Source organism: Echiichthys vipera (genome assembly GCF_963691815.1).
Source record: "Echiichthys vipera genome assembly, chromosome: 15".
NCBI lineage: Eukaryota > Metazoa > Chordata > Actinopteri > Perciformes > Trachinidae > Echiichthys > Echiichthys vipera.
In genome coordinates, this window is record NC_139840.1 from 2,397,221 (window position 1) to 2,416,812 (window position 19,592).

The following is a 19,592-nucleotide window of genomic DNA, read 5'->3' on the forward strand; positions in this document are numbered from 1 at the left end:
CATGTGAAGGAACCCTGCGATGACCCCCTTTTTACTCCCGCCCCCCCTCCTGGTCCCCGAGCTGCACAGCAGGTTTGATGCAAACACTGTTAATCTTTATTTTCATACCGATGTCTATGCTAACCCTTAACCCACCAAGAACTCAGGAGCCAGAATGTCCCTTTGTTCCTCCGTGGTTTAGAGCAGGAAGGTCCGACCCAGCAGCCGCCCGGCCCCGGCCCCGGCCCCGGCCCCGGCCCCGGGTCCTTCCCAGGCGGACTCGTTGTTGTAGCAGCACAGCGACAGGTTTTTCAGACGCAAACTCAGACCAGAAAAACAAGCAACAGCAGAACAAAGCTGCTGTGAAGATGGAGTTAGAGTTAAGGTCAAACTGAAATTTGAGTTCTTCTCACGTCGGCAGAGATGCTGCAGTCGTGGTCACGTCCGTTTGGACACGTGTCGAATCTCTTTAAGTGTAATTCCAGCGCAAAGTCATCCAGTGGTCTGTGGGCGAAACAGTCTCCACGGCTTGATTGATGCATGTAAGTGCCGAAAATGACCACGGGAGGATTTTGCGCCGTAATTTCCCTTTAAGCCTCTGAGTGGACGTTTCCCGTCGTCTGCTGGGCGACGTGTTGACGACTTCTATGCTGCGTTACTGACCACGATCGTTCACAGCCGTGCAGCGTTTAACCTTAAATACGACTGACGTCTCCTTTTTCAACAAGTCACACTGGGGCAGGTCACAAGAAGCTCTCTGTTCCCTGTTCCTGGGCTGTTTGTACTCCACTAGCAAGCTAGGCTCAGTAGCTTCTACTCTGAAAGTGCAGTAGAAGAATTTATATATCTCCATTTACTTTGTGACAAAAATACTTTAGATTTCAGTTTGCTTCATAGTCCGGCAGCAGAAGAGAAATTTGTTACTTGTTTTGTTTTCAGTTTGCCCGATAATTAACATCGATCTGGAACGGGAGCAGTTCTTCGGGTCACATGTTCCCCGGGTCCCGGAGAACTGCTCAATGTTCCCCGGGTCCCATGGTCCCCAGGTCCCATGTTCCTAGTGCCTAATTCCATGGCTAATAGACCTATGTCGACCCTAACTCTGCCTCCTGACTGTGACCTCTAACCCCAACAAAAAGCTGAACTAAATCCGCAGAGGCGTATGTGACCCCCCCATCCCCCCTGGATCCAGCTCAGACGCAGGTCTACCTTCAGTCCACCTCGACTGCCCTCTGGGTTGCCCTCTGGTAGCGTTCGCTGTCTAGTCGTAACTTTCTGATGCTGCTGCTGCAGAAGCATTCAGGTACGAACGTCTGCTCGGCTCAAACTCCCCATCGTCCCTCAGAGGCAGAGAGCTTCCTCGTCCCCCCAGGTGTCGGTTCTGTTACGAGGTCCTCCTCCGGCCTCTCGCGTTTCTTTAGTGTCGAAAAGCATCGATAAAACACACACTCAGTATCGTCGACAGCACTGCGGCTCAGTGGCACATTCACACAACAAAGAACCAAATACTTTAGGAAGACGCCGTCGCAGCGGCGGTGCGTTCGCAGCCCGCGTGTTCGCGCTCGCCACGTGCAGAGAAACAGGAATGCCGAGGCTTTCGCTCGACACGACTTCATCTTCTCCTCTAGTGTTTTTCCAGGTGGACCCGAGCTCTTCTGTACCTTTCCGGTTTGTTTCTCTACCTTTTTCTTTTTCCCAGATCGTAAAAACCGTCACGGCGTCGTTTAGAAAACCTCTGTGTGTCTGAGTACAGGTGTGAAACCTACGCATGCCATAGTGAAGTGGTGGTGAGATGGAGTTAACGTCTCTTACCTGAGTCTTTTTGTTTCACCGTGTTTTAAAGGAAGATGTCAAACAGGAAGTTGTCGACTGCTGACTTTGTTCGTTTGTAGGGGGAAAAAAGTGCAATTTGTGTGAGGGTGAAAAGATTTCTATTAAAAACATGACAAACGATGATGATGATGGTGGTGATGATGATGGTGGTGGCACTTGTCTGGATGCTGCATGACGCCCGGAGCCGGAACTGTTTTGATCCTCAGTGACGTGAAGCCAGAAAGGACCAGTCCGCCTTAAAACACTGCCGTCGATCGGGACTCGAACTTTAAATGAATCTGTGAGGAAATGGTGAAAAATGATGATCTCGGCACTTTTTTTAAGGAAACATTTGGTTTTTGGTCAGACAAAATGAATCAAATCTAAAGTAGAGCCTGAATCTATATGAGCTTTATGACCTGTGTGTGTGCGTGTACATGTGTGTGTGAGAGTGTGTGTGTGTGTACGTGTGTGTGCGCGCGCTTACGAGTAACATCGCAGCTCAGAAATGCCAAAGACGTTCATGGTTATTGTTTTTAATTAAATGCAGAACTGCCCCTTTAATCTGCACCACGCGCTGCATTTAAGTTAAAACAATAACCACGAACGTCTTTGGCATTTCTGAGCTGCGATGTTCTGTTACTCGTCAGCGCGCGCACACACATGTACACACACACGTACACACACGTACACGCACACACACACACACACACACAGGTCATAAAGGTCATACATATTGACGCTCTACTTTAGATTTGATTTATTTTGTCTGACCAAAAACCCAAATGTTTCCTTAAAAATGATTTAAATCGCCGTCTTTGCTTTATAAATGACTTTAATTAGTGGTTCCAAACCTGAGGTTCAGGACCCGAAAAGGGGCCACATGATATATTTGAGGGGTCACGAAGAAAAAAGGTTTCGTAGTTGTGCACAATTAGTTTCTTTATTTCATCTTTTATTGTGAAATATCGACAGTAAACAGTAAAGACAGTAAAATATTCTTTAATCCAAATAAAAACAGGTTTGAGGGGAAAAGTCGGTGACGGTGATTCCCGGCTGAAGCTTCGTGACGTTGGTGGACGAGCGTTTTTTAAAAAGCTAAAGGACAAATCCGTGTTTTCAACCTTCTGCTGAACAGAAAATAAAGAGAGTTTAATTTAAACATCACTGCTGAATCTGTATTCAGGACTAAAACGATGAATGGCCGCTGAATGTTTCCAACAGGTCCAGTAAAGCGTGACGGCAAAGACGTTTATTTACATTACTATAAAATGTCAAAGTCGTGGGAAAACGTCTCGTTGACCAAAGTAATGTCTTCAAAATGCTTCTTTTTTAGCAGCAAATGTCCTAAATGTTATTTCTTCTGACGTTTCTATGAGAAAGAACAGCAACAGCTCGTCCTCCCACTGGAGACTCTGAACAGTTTGGCATCAATGCTTAAAAAATGACTTAAATTTCACTTGATCAACGAATCAGAGTCTATAATTACCGTATTCTCCGCACTATAAGTTGCACCTAAAAACCTTCTAATGTCTCAACAGCCGACAGTGCTCCTTATAACCCGGTGCTCCTTATATATGGACCAATATTGAGCCCCAACAGGTCTCCAACTACGGTGAGCAGCCGCCGACTCTATTTTCCCCCGTAGAAGAAGAAACGCGAGGTGCATGTTGAGATATACGACTGCGTGAAGCGTGCCGTTTCATTTCCATGTGTGTGTTTGTGTAAAGAGCCCAAAATGGCTCCTGTTAAGAGACACGCTTACGACGCAGAGTTTACACTCAAGGCCATTAGTCACGCAGCAGAACACGGGAACAGAGCAGCAGCCAGAGAGTTGAACATGAACCAATCAATGGTGCCGAAGTGGAGGAAGCAACAAGACGACCTCCCCTGACTGTTGTGTTGACGTTCCCTTTAGCGCAGCTCCATCTAATGGATGCAGAACGTAACCCCAGCCTCCACTGTAGCGTCTGTTCTATGCGCCTTATAATGCGGAAAATACGGTAACTGTAAACGTCACCGAAACAATTCAACCTAAAGTCGGTTTACCAGCTTTTCTCTGAGCTTCCTGTTGAATCTCAGCCTTTAACAAAATATGTATCAATGCCGTTATAACCAGCTTTTATTAATGTTGATTTGACAGAAATTTGAGGATAATGTTGGAGACAAAAGTCCGACTTTAAAGAGCTCGATCTTTACGTTCTTTACGTTTCAGGAAGGGAACAAAAGCTTTGAGTTCAGGTCGTTGAAGCAGCGTAGACCTGCGCGCTGGGCTCCACGGTTCTACGTCTAAGTCCTGGTGATGAGCTGAAGGGGTCCGTGCTGCTGCTGCTGCTGCGGCTGCTGCTGCGTCACTTGAGTCCATATTTCCTTTGTCCAGCTCGTGTCCTTGCCTTACGCCGAAATTATGTCGCCGTCCGTTCAAATCCAGTGAGCAGAAGAAGCAGAGGACCTGCGATGACCCGGTCCAGGTTCCTGGGGACGTCAGGAGGGAATCTTCTGCTTGTGGATCCACCTCTTCTTCAGCTTCTCTGCTTTGGCTTTTTCCTTACAGGCTGCAGGATCAGACAGACGAGACGGGGGATCAGAGAGCGGCCGACAGCGGGTCTACTTAGGTCAGGACTGGGCCACTCTGCTCCTGCAGAGCCACTGTCCTGCATGTTTTAGTTTCTCTCTGCTCTAACACACCTGAGTCTGATGCTCTGCTCGTTATCAAGCAGCTGATGCTCGTCACAGTGTGGTTAGGGTTAGACTAAGGTGTGTTAGGGTAGGGAGGAACCTAAAACATGCAGGACAGTGGCTCCAGGAGCAGAGAGGAACCTAAAACATGCAGGACAGAGGCTCTCCAGGACCGGAGTTGCCCACCCCTGACTTAGGCTGACATTCAGTCTGGATACGGACTTTATTTTGGATCAGTGTGGCGTCGGCAACACCTTACTTTAGTCTACAGATCTCAGGGTTCTGCCCCTTTTCCAAACTCAAATTCAAGCACGTTTGAGCATTTCCAGGTGCTTTTTCCTGCTTTTCCAGCTCTTCACAGCTGTGGTGAACTACGTCTGTGTAAACAACGTTCTACAGAAGAGCCACACATGAGAGAAAACCACCTTTGGTTCACCTTTGTAAACAGACTCGCTGCTCCAGCTGCAGCGTTTAGTCGACTGATAGATCCACAGAGATAATCACCAGGGTTCAAACAGGTGCAAATGCTTGAATTTTGGAAGAAGCGCCTGAATTCGTAATAGCTTAAGAATTGAAATGTCATGTAATCTCTTATCTGTCTGGTATTACGGAACAATTGTCCTTGTTTATTACATAATCCCGTCTCTACGGTGCTGGAAAATCTGGAAACTGGAGCTTGAAAGTGCTTGAATTTGACCTCAGAAAGTGTGAATCAACTGTTCTGATCATCTGTAAAGAGTCAAAAGTAATTCATGCAAAAATGTCCTAAAAAATGCTGTTTTCACTCAAATACGTGGATCTTCTTTTTCCCTGTTTAAGATCACCTCACTTTAAAGCACCATATTCAAAATTCAGGCCTTGAAAACACCTAAACTTCAGTGTTTCAGGGGTTTCCAGGCCCCGTGAGGACCCGTGAACTCACCCCAGTCCTTCTTGAGAAACTGCACGGCTGCACTTTTGTTCCTCCCCTTCTTATTCTCCAGGGACAGCATCTCGTTACCTGAGCGCAGACAGACAGGAAGTGGAAACATGTTTAAAACGGGACGACGGGCTGATGCTCTCCAGCACTGAACGCCGTCTATGTCGCCGTCCTCTCCCCGGCAGAGGGTCCCAGGAGAGCGGGCGCCTCAGAGGGACAGGACGGGGCGTCACTTTAGCAAAGCTCAAATTGAGACAGATCACGGACTTCTGCCACAGAGTGAAGCTTGCAGGGATTCAAAAATATATTCTCACGCTAAAGCTTCCTGTCGGGTGACGGCGCCCTCTTACTTGTGCTCCTGCAGCTCCCGGGTCCGTACAGCCTGGACTGGATGAAGTCCTTGGCCGCCTGCTGCTGGAAGGAAACCAGGTCCGGCTCCGTCGCCGTCGTCACCGTGTAGTTCCCCTTCAGTCTGACAAACGCAAACAGGCGACATCAGAGCAGTGCGCACTTAAGTGATTTAATCAGAGAAGGAAACCGTGTCTTTACATACTCTCGGGCGTGCGGCAGTTTCCTGCTCCTCTTTTTCTTCTTCCCCGCTTCGCCGTCTTCATCGTCCGACGGCTCCTCTTCAGCTGGTGGAGGACGGAGAAACACGGGTCATCCTCACCTGAAGCTTATTCTGCTGCTCTACCTAACAACTGGTATGTGTGTGACTGTAAGTGTTAGCTAAATGTGAAATACGCAGCGGCGTGCACAGGCAGCCGCCCCCCTCTCGTGGCCCAATTGTTGAAAAACACGTGCTAAAGTGTCCTCTAGAAGCCAAACGTGTGCTAAAGTGTCCTCTAGGAGCCAAACGTGTGCTAAAGTGTCCTCTAGGAGCCAAACGTGTGCTAAAGTGTCCTCTAGGAGCCAAACGTGTGCTAAAGTGTCCTCTAGGAGCCAAACGTGTGCTAAAGTGTCCTCTAGGAGCCAAAACGTGTGTTAAAGTGTCCTCTAGGAGCCAGACGTGTGCTAAAGTGTCCTCTAGGAGCCAGACGTGTGCTAAAGTGCCCTCTAGGAGCCAGACGTGTGCTAAAGTGTCCTCTAGGAGCATAAACGTGTGTTAAAGTGTCCTCTAGGAGCATAAACGTGTGTTAAAGTGTCCTCTAGGAGCCAAACGTGTGCTAAAGTGTCCTCTAGGAGCCAAAAACATGTGCTAAAGTGTCCTCTAGGAGCCAAACGTGTGCTAAAGTGCCCTCTAGGAGCCAGACGTGTGCTAAAGTGTCCTCTAGGAGCATAAACGTGTGCTAAAGTGCCCTCTAGGAGCCAGACGTGTGCTAAAGTGTCCTCTAGGAGCATAAACGTGTGCTAAAGTGCCCTCTTCAGTGGTGAGGATGCGCTGTATGTGCCCCCTTTTCGCCCCTGCCCTTCAAATGTCTGTGCACGCCCCTGTAAATGTGTGATGGCGTGAACGAGCTTCTTTACCTTCATCTTCTGTCGGTTTCTGCTTCCTGTGAAATCAAAAAGATGAAGTCATTCCCTGAACAGAGACGGAGAAAACGTGTGAAATTAACGAGTCCGAAGGCTGAACTGACTTTGACGGAGCGGAGTCGATTTCCTCCAACACGTCGGCCGGCAACAGTTTCCTTTTCTGTGGGAAAGAGAATAAAAAAGAAAGGAGCTTCACTTAACAACACAATCACATTGATCCTATATTTGGCCACTGGGAGAACTACTATGGGCTGCTGTAAAGTTCTATCTGTTCAAACGGTTCCTAAAAGTCACATTCACCAGACGTTTTCAGGGCGCACTCACACTGTGCCTCCGTACCGTGCCCCAGCACGTTTCAGGGCTAAAGTCTGGTTCCTTTGACCAGTGTGAGTGCAACCGTACCACGTCTAGGAGCGGCACGCTTGCCGTCCACGGCCCGTTTGGGAGAGGTGGGCTTTAGTAAAGCACGTTTGCACGTGTACGAGCACGAGCGTGCGCACGTGTACGAGCACGAGGCCTACGGCGGTTCTGAGGTCATTTCCTGTGCGCCTGTTGGGACGTAGAAAAAAGAAGGAGGGACCATGCGCGGACATTTCAAACAATGGCGGTGAAAGGTTCACGTTGGTGTGATGCGGAGGTGGAGTGTTTACTGCAGATTTGGTCGATGAAAAGATTCAAAAACAGTCGACAAGACGCACAAAAACTCAGAGGTCTACGGAAAGATCTGGAAACAAAGCCACGCATCGCCATGACGTCATCAATGCGTGTGACGTGTTACGGTGTGATGACGTATAGGCAGCAAGAAGCATTCTCCGAGGCCCAGGTAGTGTGAGTACAAACGGGCCTGGAGGGGGGAACAAGGACCCTAAAGCACGGGGCACGGGACTGAGGCACAGTGGGAGGGCGCCCTTAAACACACCCACCTTCTGGTCCTGGAAAAGCTCCTGTCGTTTCCTCCTCTTCTCCTTCAGCAGCTCCTTTTCTCTGCACACAGGAAACACAAACCCAACAGACGTGAACTTCATCGCTGCTGTTCTGGATCCAACACAACAAACTCCGTTTAATAGTTAAAGATGGCGGATCCTCGTCACACGCCCAAAATATGTTACTGATATCTATTTTGACTTATTGGGAGACACGATTCACCAATATTGAGTCAGTTTGATATTCAGAATAAAAACTATAATACATTTAAACCATTTCATTGAATTGTGTCCAAACACTTGAGCAACATTAAGACAGATATTCCTCATGTAGATAGATGGATAGATAACTTTATTTATCCCTGAGGGGAAATGAGGTCATCGTAGCAGTGGAACAAAACAATCAGAAATATAAAATATAAACTACAATAAGAGAAAAGTATCACAGATTTAAAAACACTATATTAAAATAAACTCTGTGGATTTTAAGGTGCAGATAAAGAAAGAAAGGTGCATTTTTAATGACAGTGGTAGATTTCAGTGCTAAGTCACTTGGATAAAGAGTTTCATCTGTAAAAACTGCATAAGATCGGTGCATTTGACGGGTTAACCCAGGGAAAGCACTGACAGGAAAGTGTTTAATTTTTGCAGAAGAAAATCACAAGAAATCATAAAATTATATTAATATTTATGTCGCACAAGTGGTTTTCCATCTCCAGGTGAAAAGATGCGGAGGCGTAATAGATTTTGGTTTGATTTATTTGATGTTTGATTTATGTTTTTATGCTTATTGTTACTCTGACTCTTTCCCATCTTTGGGTTGAAACTGCTGCACAATCATTTCTCTCGGGATAAATAAAGATTCTTGAATCTTAAGCAAAAAATCAAAAGTATTTTTAAAAATCATAAATATATTATTCAAAAACAAGCCTTGTGATACAAGAGGAATATCAGTATTTATGTTGCACTAGTGATTTGACATAATTCAATGAAATAGTTTAATTATAATTAATTAATTGTATGAATTAATGAATTTTTGGTTCTACATCAGGTGTTAAAGTGACATAATATTTTGACAATTTCGACCAAAAACACAACATATTTACTTAGTTTACATGTTTGATTAAAAGTATATTTACTTATACTTCAATAAATGAAATTATGTACTTACTTTATACACATTTAAACATATTATACATATATTATTACACCCATTATGTTAAATATGGAGCTTTTTGCTGCTAAATGAAATAGTTAACTTACTTTATACACATTTAAACATATTATACATATATTATTACACCCATTATGTTAAATATGGAGCTTTTTGCTGCTAAATGAAATAATTAACTTACTTTATACACATTTAACCATATTACACATATATTATTACACCCATTATGTTAAATATGGAGCTTTTTGGTGCTAAATGAAATAATTAACTTACTTTATACACATTTAAACATATTACACATATATTATTACACCCATTATGTTAAATATGGAGCTTTTTGGTGCTAAATGAAATAATTGACTTACTTTATACACATTTAAACATATTACACATATATTATTAAACCCATTATGTTAAATATGGAGCTTTTTGGTGCTAAATGAAATAATTAACTTACTTTATACACATTTAAACATATTACACATATATTATTAAACCCATTATGTTGAATATGGAGCTTTTTGGTGCTAAATGTTTGCGCCGAAGTGAACTGACCCCCTGATTAAACCAGAACACGTGATTAAAACCCCGGTTTGATGCGTTTAACCCGCACATTTGCGCGTAAACGCTGAAAACCGCGTTATTCTGGACGGAGTCCGGCGGCGGGTCTCTACCTCCGGGCGGTGTCCAGCGCCCGCTTCATGCTCCGCAGCGCCGCCGCCCTCGAGTCCTCGAAGGTCACCTCCTCGGGCGCCTCGTCGTCGCTGGACTCGAGCATCAGACTGAAGGGTTGCGTGTCTCTGTCGGTGTTCGTGTTCTTGGAGGACGAAGCTGCTTTTCCACGTTGTTTCTTCGCCATGTTGACGAGCGAGGACACGTCATCAGGCCGCGACGCATCGTGACGCGGACAGAATGCGACCAGTGGGAACGTCGAGAGGTAAACAAATATTAAATAACTATTTACTGCTTAAATACTTTACCTATAACACAAATAAGTTAATATCTCACATTAGATTACGTTAAACTTATCTTTTTTAAATATATTTAAATAAAAATATTCTCCAATTATTTGTAATATAAGAAAGTAACATTTAAAATGTCATTAATTAATTTATTTTATTTTTATTTTTATTTATTTTTAGCTTTATAAATCGGATATAATAAGAGATGTGAATCACCATAGGTAATTAAAAATATATTTATTTTTTATGTATTCTTTTTTATTATTTTAGAAATATATTTACGTAAAAATAGTCACCAAATTATTTGTAATATAAGAAAGTAATATTTTAAATGTCATTAGTTAATTCTTTTACTTTTAATTTTATTTATTTTTAGCTTTATAAATCATATATGAGTCATTAATAAGAGAAGAGAATCACCAAATATATTAAACCAATAATAAATAATTAATTAAAATGTATTTTTATTGTAACTCTTTACTACTTTAATACTTACACAAATAAGTAAATATCTCACATTAAATCACATTATGTATTTTATCAGGCCTCTTTACTATTTTAATACTGTACTTAATTAATGTTGTGAAAATAAACAAAAATAAAAAATAAATAATTCGACGATGCTTTTATTTTGAAAATCTCCAGCTGGAGCAGCAGGTGCAGCCTCGCGTTAACGGCATCAGCAGCGGGATCACATAACGGGACTCCGGTTCATCCAGAGACGCGATGTACCGACTGTTGTTCGTGTTTGTGGCCGCCGCCGGGGCCTCTGTCCTCGGCCTCCCCGCGCCGAGGAACGCGTCCCGGGCGGTGGAGCCGTGCCTCGCCCCGCTGCAGTGGGAGGGCAGGTGGGTCCTGTACGACCACAGCACCGGGAGGAACGGCCGGGCCGCCGTCTCCTACGACGCCCAGAACCAGAGGATCCGGGTCCTGCAGCAGCACAAGAAACACACCCCGTGTCAGAAGTGAGAGCCGCCCGCCCTTAGAATAACATGATTTATTATGATTATTATTATTATTATTATGTTTGTATGATTATGTTATATCTGCATTTACACGGTCAGTATGTAAAAGTGAGGGGGATAGATTTAAATATGAAGATAAATAATCACCATAATAATCTGAGGCCCACCCATTGTTTTCCTGCAGGTTTAATATATGTTTTTATATTTTTACACAGAGGCGTGCACAGACTTTTACAGGGCAGGGGCGACAAGGGAAAAAGGACACTTTAGCACAGGTTTAGGCTCCTAGAGGACACTTTAGCACATGTTTTGGCTCCTAGAGGACACTTTAGCACATGTTTTAGGCTCCTAGAGGGCACTTTAGCACATGTTTTGGTTCCTAGAGGACACTTTAACACACGTTTGGTTCCTAGAGGACACTTTAGCACACGTTTTGGTTCCTAGGGGACACTTTAACACACGTTTTGGCTCCTAGAGGACACTTTAGCACACGTTTATGCTCCTAGAGGGCACTTTAACACACGTTTATGCTCTTAGAGGGCACTTTAGCACACGTTTATGCTCCTAGAGGACACTTTAGCACATGTTTTGGCTCCTAGAGGACACTTTAGCACATGTTTAGGCTCCTAGAGGACACTTAAGCACACGTTTTGGCTCCTAGAGGACACTTTAGCACATGTTTTGGCTCCTAGAGGACACTTTAGCACATGTTTAGGCTCCTAGAGGACACTTTAGCACACGTTTTGGCTCCTAGAGGACACTTTAGCACAGGTTTTGGCTCTGGAGGACACTTTAGCACATGTTTTTGGCTCCTAGAGGACACTTTAGCACAGGTTTTGGCTCCTAGAGGACACTTTAGCACATGTTTTGGCTCCTAGAGGACACTTCAACACGTGTTTTGGCTCCTAGAGGACACTTTAGCACACATTTAGGCTCCTAGAGGACACTTTTTAACACAGGCTATATAATTCTATAAGAAACATTATTTTCAGATAAAATGTAATCTTCCTGTAATGACGGACTCCTCTCTAGAAGCCCTGCAGACACAGTGTGTGTTATTTACACTGGGTCTCTGTCGGGACAGAAGTCTGGCGTTGAGAAATATTCTCGGGTCGGTAAACAAGAACAAAATGAACGGACTTTGGTTTGTTTAGTTTGCAGCGTGGACGTGAACTCTGCTGCACACTCCCTGGGCACAGGCGTGTAAGAGCACATGGGATTGAATTAAAGCAATATTTAATATAAAGCAACATAAAAATAAATATTAAAATCAATCCAGCTGATGAAGCGTTAAATCGATGCTCTCCTCGAACGTCTCCATCCTCCTCACTCCTCCTCCCTCCTTCTCTCCGTCTGCTGCAGGTTCTTCGAGTACATCTACTTGTACCAGAGCATGGTGATGTTCCAGATCGACCAGAAGACCAAAGACTGTGCAAAGGTGGCTCTGACGGAGGCCTGGGATCCCTTCGACATCCCAGACAACTCCACCTTCGAGGACCAGTACATCATCGGAGGCCCCGGGGACAACGTGGAGGTCCAGGAGTGGTCGGACAGGAAGCCCGCACGCCAGCGTAAGTCTGGTTCCGTCGACCGGGTGGGTGGGGTCATAAAATAATCCCATTCTGATCAACGGAGGATGGTTTTCAGGTTTGTGAAATAAAACGGAAAATATTAATAACATTCTCTAATCGTAGCGGATGGATGAATGGAGTCAGCAGAGGTGTAGCACTAAACTCTGGGCCCTGCACATGAGCAGCCTCTGTTTCCGGAACATTTAAGCATTAAACACGTCGACAGTAGAAACCTGAGAATGAGCAGAATACGAGCTCTTTAAGGGCGCCCTCCCACTGTGCGTGCGTCCCGTGCCCCGTGCTTTAGGGTCCTTGTCCCCCCCTCCAGGCCCGTTTGTACTCACACTACCTGGGCCTCGGAGAATGCTTCTTGCTGCCTATACGTCATCACGCCGTAACACGTCACACGCATTGATGACGTCATGGCGATGCGTGGCTTTGTTTCCAGATCTTTCCGTAGACCTCGGAGTTTTTGTGCGTCTTGTCGACTGTTTTTGAATCTTTTCATCGACCAAATCTGCAGTAAACACTCCACCTCCGCATCACACCAACGTGAACCTTGACAGTGTGAGTGCGCTCTAACACACTTTCCTCGTGTGGGTTCTTGTTGTGCAGATAGTTTTGCTTTTGTTCAGGTTTGAAGACGTCTCTTCTACTGTCATCTCTGCCTCCATCTCATTACAATGTGTCGTTCAGAGCATTAAATAGGTTTTTATAGTTTAATCTACTGTAGAAATTCATTTTATGTCTCAAAACTTCGACAAAACTGTCCCAGAAAAATGGGGAAAACGGTTTCATTTGGGTTAAACCGACCTGTTAATTAAAGGTTGAATATGTAGAACGAGCAGAACGCCGCCCTCTAGTGTTTCAAGATCGTAGTCGCAACAACAAAAAATAACTCCTGCATTCGGGTTGCCAGGTTCGTTTTCTAGTGTGTCAACCCGTCCCCTATTGCAGAGGAGTTTGACTGACAGTTAGCCGTTAGCGTTAGCCGTTCCAGCTAAGTGCAGATGAAAGTGATGTTAGCATCAAGGAGCAGCGTAGCCATGTGGGCGTGCGTTTGAATGGCGTTCCTCTCCTTTCTCTCAGTCCATGGAGTGAATGCTCGGCCTATAGTGACTCTGGTTGTTCCCCGTCTGCTCGTGTCCCCCCCAGATGAGACCTGGGTGGGCGTCTACACCCTGAAGGACTGCTACCCGGTGCAGGAGACCTACATCAGGAACAGCAGCGTCACCACCTCCACCCGCTTCTTCAACATCGAGCTGGGCATCAGCGACCCGGACGTCTTCACCCCGCCCAGCACCTGTCAATCGGCCCGGCCCCAGAGGATGGCCGAGTCGGACTGCTGAGGCCGCACTTCACAGAGACACTTCACAGCACCCTGAGTCCGAAATCACACCCGCGTTCAATCATTCGCTGCTCCTTAAAGAACAGATACGAAATACTTCAAGGTCCCGTATTGTAGTAAATTAGATTCCATGTCTTTTTTTTAATTTAAAGCAGGTTGAGATGCTGAATATTGTGAAAGTATTAAAACACACAGCCCGTCTTCAGAAAGCCGTCAGGACTCCCTGTACGTATAGTGACGTCACAACTACACTGTATATAGGCAGGAAGTGTCGCTGCAGTGATGTAGAAGACCCGGAAACACTGACCAATCAGAGCAGACTGGAGTTTTTCAGGAGGGGGGGGTGGTCTTAAAGAGACAGGCAGACAGTTTCAGACGGACAGGATGAGAAAAGTTAGGTGTTTTATCAGAATCAGAATCAGGTTTATTGCCAGGCAATTATCATTACAAGGAATTTGACTTGATTTGACAGCGCCTACATAAATACAACCATGAACACAAGCAAACTAAACATATTGCATTTAATTATATACATGAACTATAAGTGAGTGAGCATTATTATTATGAGCATTAAAGCCTGTGAACATGTTCTAGTTCAGCTCCGGACGTTTATGATCCCAATGTATTACACAGTGCACATGTTTCATACTCACAATTCAGTCAAATGAAATGGCACAGGGTAAATAAAATAATGAATAGTAAGTTTGCCAAGTTTGGTGAACCTCACTGGCTTGACGTTGTCGGTGTTTGGCCCCAACTAATACCTTTTATTTGTATAGCAAATACACTAACTCTAAGTCAGGGGTGTGAAACTCAGGCCCGTGGGCCAAATCTGGCCCGCGGTGTAATTATGTTTGGCCCCAAAGATCATTTCCAGGTTCTATGAGAGCTGGCCTGTGAGTATAAAGCACACACACGTCTACTTTTCTGTTCACACACATGAGCATCCATGCTACCAGTCTCTGCAGACACACTGAATCCACCCCTCCCCAAAAACGAAACGACTTAAAACAGACGTAAAACACCACGACAAGAACAAGGAGCTGCACTGAAAAGGTTCAACATTACAAACCTGGAGAGAAGGGAACACATGCACATTTGAAGTCTTTTTTTTTTTTAGTAAATACTGAGTTTGGGACGTAGCTTTGTCCCAGTTTTTAAATTTGGTCCACTGTGAGCTGGAGTTTGACACCACTGCTCGAAGTGTTTTACAGAACAAGAGAAGCGAGCTGCACTTTCCCTGCTTGGGATCATTTAAAATAAATGATCTCATAAAGCAGAAATACCAAAACAACACAGTGCGCTGTGTAGCAACGAGGGTGTGATTTCAGATGCACTGTTTGTTTTGTCTTTTATAGAATTGTTTGTTAATTTGCTGCTAATTCGCTGAAGCCGTCATCAGGACCAATGAGCTGCTCCAGCTGCGACCGCACCAACACTTGGATCCTTAAACGACGAGCTTCACGCTACAACGGTGATGTGAAGTGTTGTTAGAGCGCTCTTCGCTGCAAACAGTCGATGATGTTAATCTCAGAGCTACATGGCTAACAGTGGGGTTCAGTGAAGCGTTCTGGCTACATGCTAACCTCTAATGTCTGTGTTTCTGACAGAAGTGCCTCAAACACACGAGTGGACACGCTAACATAGACACAATCACAAGCATCATGTTGTTATTGTGTGTGTTTGTAGTTTCTTTGACATCCAGACGTAGTTTCACTCTTTTTGAGGTTAAAAATCTGTTTTTTTAATAATTTCATGAACATCAGAGGGAAGAAACAGTGTCACAGTAGCTCACATGTGCATTTTTGTTATGTTAGCAATAAAGCAACCGGCTGGAAGCGTGTGATGAAATGTGCATTTAAAATCATTTATTCAACACATTTAACATTCAACACAAGGACTAGCAACTGAATTTACCACCGAGAGGAAGGAAAAGACTTATTTCTGCTCAAAACAGGATTCGTTTTGTTGTTAACGTCGATCAAAAGTGAATTTTCATATCGGGTAAAAGGAAAATTTCCACTTTTCTTTCATAGAAATTGCAGCATTTAGTCTAAAAGAGCTCCACATTCGTGCATTGGTGACGGGACAATGTGTATCCACCAGTGATGAGCTTTTTTAATGACTTTACTGCACCGTCACGGGTCAAACTACGGCTCTATTTACTCTGCACAAACACTGTGAGAAGAGCTCTATCTCAATGTTAAATCAAATCAAAGCAACCTTTATTTATTTGGTGCTTTTCATACAGAAAAGTTCCACAAGGTGCCTCACAGAGATGAACAGAAGAAGAGAAACCCCCACAGTCGTGCACAGAGACATACACACATATTTATACGTTCACACACACAGACACACACACTCACACCTACACAAACACTAGCTGTCACCACAGAGACATGGCCGGTGAGTAGTTAAGTGTTAGTCGTTACTCTGCATTCACTTAGATGGATTATTGCCGTGCATTCACACAAAATTCACACAGCGATGGGGCGATGAAAGAGTAACCAGTCTGGTCCTGTGGATGTAAAATAATGGATATAAGTTTGAACACTGGATGGCAGCGACGTGCCTTTAGGAGGAGGAGGAGAAGAAGAAGAAGAAGCCTGATAACTCCTCCCTCTGCTTCCTGCTCTCTCGCACAGTGAGCTGCAGCTGCACTCTGTGCTCACATTTCCTTGTTCCCTCCCCGTACATCTACACTGTGTGGACGGGTGTAACCAACACGGTGAGCTGTCAGACCCCATTCACTGCAGAGGCACATGTTGTTGAGATCAGAGCTCAAATAGACTCAGACAGTCGTTGTTCCTGAGAGGAGAAATGGCACAGAGAGGAGTTCAGCTGAACCAGGAAGCTTTCTCCTGTTCGATCTGTCTGGATCTAATGAAGGATCCGGTGACTCTTCCCTGTGGACACAGCTACTGCCTGAGCTGTATTAAACTCCACTGGGATGAAGAGGACAGTGAGCACTTGTACAGCTGCCCTCAGTGCAGACAGACGTTCACACCGAGGCCTGCCTTGGTGAAAAGCACCATGTTGGCAGATTTAGTGGAGGAACTGAAGAAGACTGGGCTCCAAGCTGCACCTAATGATGATCACTGCTATGCTGGAGCTGAAGATGTGGCCTGTGATGTCTGCACCGGGAGCAAACTGAAAGCTCTCAAGTCCTGTCTGGTGTGTCTGATCTCTTACTGTGATCAACACCTTCAGCCTCACTATGAATCTGCTGCCTTTAAAAAACACAAGCTGCTGGAGCCCTGCAAGAAGCTGCAGGAGAACATCTGCGCTCATCACGATGAGGTGATGAAGATGTTCTGCCGCACTGATCAGCAGTGTATCTGCTACCTCTGCTCTGTGGATGAACACAAAGGCCACGACACAGTCTCAGCCGCAGCAGAGAGGCGCGAGAGGCAGAGAGAAGTCGAGGGGAGTCGACTAAACATCCAGCAGAGGATCCAGGACCGAGAGAACGATGTGAAGCTGCTTCAACAGGAGGTGGAGGCCATCAACCGCTCTGCTGATAAAGCAGTTGGGGACAGTAAGAAGATCTTCAGCGAGCTGATCCGTCTCATGGAGAAAAGACGCTCCGATGTGAAGCAGCAGGTCAGATCCCAGCAGGAAACTGAAGTGAGTCGAGTCAAAGAGCTTCAGGAGGAGCTGGAGCAGGAGATCACTGAGCTGAAGAGGAAAGACGCTGAGCTGGAGCAGCTCTCGCACACAGAGGACCACACCCAGTTTCTACACAGCTACACCTCCCTGTCTCCACTCAGTCCGTCTACATCCAGCATCAACGTCCGTCCTCTGAGACACTTTGAGGACGTGACAGCAGCCGTGTCAGGACTCATAGAGAAACTACAGGAGGTCCTGACAGAGGAGTGGACAAACGTCTCACTGACTGAAGTCGATGTTTTACTGCCACAACCAGAACCAGAGCCCAGGACCAGAGCGGACTTCTTACAACACTCATGTGAACTCACACTGGATCCAAATATAGCAAACACAGAATTGGTTCTATCTGAGGGGAACAGAAAAGCAACAATATTGTTTGACCTAGACTCTTTTTCTCGTCGCCCGGACAGGATGGTTGCATGGGGGCATGTCCTGAGTAGAGAGACTCTGACTGGACGTTGTTGCTGGGAGGTGAAATGGAGAGGAGACCTAGTTTATGTAGCGGTTGCATACAAGAACACCTCGGATGAATATGGATTTGGAGGAAAAGACCGATCTTGGGTGTTATATTGTGACTATAACAGTATTATATTTTGTGACGACAAAGTCAAAACTACCATTCCAGGTGCTCCGTGCTACAGAGTGGGGGTGTACCTGGATCGCAGTGCAGGTGTTCTCTCCTTCTACAGCGTCTCTAAAACCATGACCATGACTCTCCTCCACAGAGTCCAGACCACGTTCACCGAGCCTCTTTATGCTGGAGTCGGTCTTCATGATTATAGAGACACCGCGGAGTTCTGCAAACTGACAAAGACAGAAATCATCAAAGTGGGAAATTCTCTGGGGGTTTTTCAACCTTGACCGTATTTCTCCAGGTTTTTCTGTGTAAATGACTCATTCAGTTCTTTTAAATTTAACTTGTAGTGCCAAATCATAACAGAAGTTACCTGAACACACATGTAGAGTAGGTCTAGACCACACTCTATTGGCGCACTCACACTGTCCGTCCGTACCGTGCCCGAGGACGTCTCACGGCTAAAGTCTGGTTCCTTTGACCAGTGTGAGTGCAAACACGGACGCGGTACGGTTGCCGGCCGCGGCCCGTTTCATAAAAAATGATGTCAGAAAGTCCTTAAAATGATCTCCTTCAAACTCTTTTAAAAGTAGATTGAATGAATTGTGTGCAACAACAGATATTTTGCATCATTTCAAAGCTGATGTGTGATTATTCACGAACACATTTCTGATTATTTTTGTGAAGTTTTCGTTATATTAACACACACACTGTAATATTGTTTAGTTGTGTGTCGTTTGGTTTGTTTTTGGACGTAGTTGGACGGTCTGTTGTGGAAGGTTTTACATTCTGTACCAGAACATTTGTCATTTAATATAATTTGCTCAAAAGTAACGGTAACGACGCAACAACAGTAGTATCCTGATCACCCAGACAGATTCACTCAACGGGGGCGGTTCCTGAGTCCTGAGTCCTGTGTCCTGAGTCCTCAGGGAAAGACTAAGGGCGCACTCACACTGTCCTTCCGCACCGGGCCAAAACAGGTTTTTCGGGTAGAGCCTAGTGTGAGTGCAACCGCTCCACGCCTAGCTGCGGCCAGCTGGCCGTCCACGGCCCGTCTGAGAGAGGTGGGCTTTTGTAAAGCACGTTTGCACGTGTACGAGCACGAGGCCTACGGCGGTTCTGAGGTCATTTCCTGTGCGCCTGTTGGGACGTAGAAAAAAGAAGGAGGGACCATGCGCGGACATTTCAAACAATGGCGGTGAAAGGTTCACGTTGGTGTGATGCGGAGGTGGAGTGTTTACTGCAGATTTGGTCGATGAAAAGATTCAAAAACAGTCGACAAGACGCACAAAAACTCCGAGGTCTACGGAAAGATCTGGAAACAAAGCCACGCATCGCCATGACGTCATCAAGGCGTGATGACGTATAGGCAGCAAGAAGCATTCTCCGAGGCCCAGGTAGTGTGAGTACAAACGGGCCTGGAGGGGGGGACAAGGACCCTAAAGCACTGGGCACGGTGCAGAAGGACAGTGTGAGTACGCCCTCAGTCAGAGAAATAAGCAGTTTTCTCTTCACTTCTTGGTTTACGATTATTATTTTCT

General features: G+C 45.3%; 3 protein-coding genes across 3 annotated transcripts; 2 read left to right on the forward strand and 1 right to left on the reverse strand.

The window, feature by feature from the left end:
• Positions 1-2,753: 2,753 nt before the first annotated feature.
• Positions 2,754-9,841, reverse strand: nol7 (nucleolar protein 7; the record flags this gene model as incomplete). The annotated part of the gene is given in 9 exon segments (XM_083927928.1): positions 2,754-4,346; positions 5,393-5,470; positions 5,740-5,861; positions 5,943-6,024; positions 6,857-6,882; positions 6,967-7,022; positions 7,786-7,846; positions 9,634-9,823; positions 9,826-9,841. Coding segments are annotated over 9 exon segments (702 nt in total). The 3' UTR covers positions 2,754-4,275.
• A 759-nt stretch (positions 9,842-10,600) lies between these two features.
• On the forward strand, positions 10,601-15,642 carry epdr1 (ependymin related 1). The gene is made up of 3 exons (XM_083928056.1): positions 10,601-10,886; positions 12,249-12,457; positions 13,613-15,642. Exons 1-3 carry the CDS (start codon positions 10,648-10,650, stop codon positions 13,804-13,806), a joined length of 642 nt encoding a protein of 213 aa, XP_083784182.1. The 5' UTR covers positions 10,601-10,647; the 3' UTR covers positions 13,807-15,642.
• A 968-nt stretch (positions 15,643-16,610) lies between these two features.
• Positions 16,611-18,617, forward strand: LOC310957248 (tripartite motif-containing protein 16-like). Its single transcript, XM_083927736.1, has one exon. The coding sequence runs from the start codon at positions 16,626-16,628 to the stop codon at positions 18,333-18,335; it is 1,710 nt and encodes a 569-aa protein (XP_083783862.1). The 5' UTR covers positions 16,611-16,625; the 3' UTR covers positions 18,336-18,617.
• Positions 18,618-19,592: the final 975 nt, after the last annotated feature.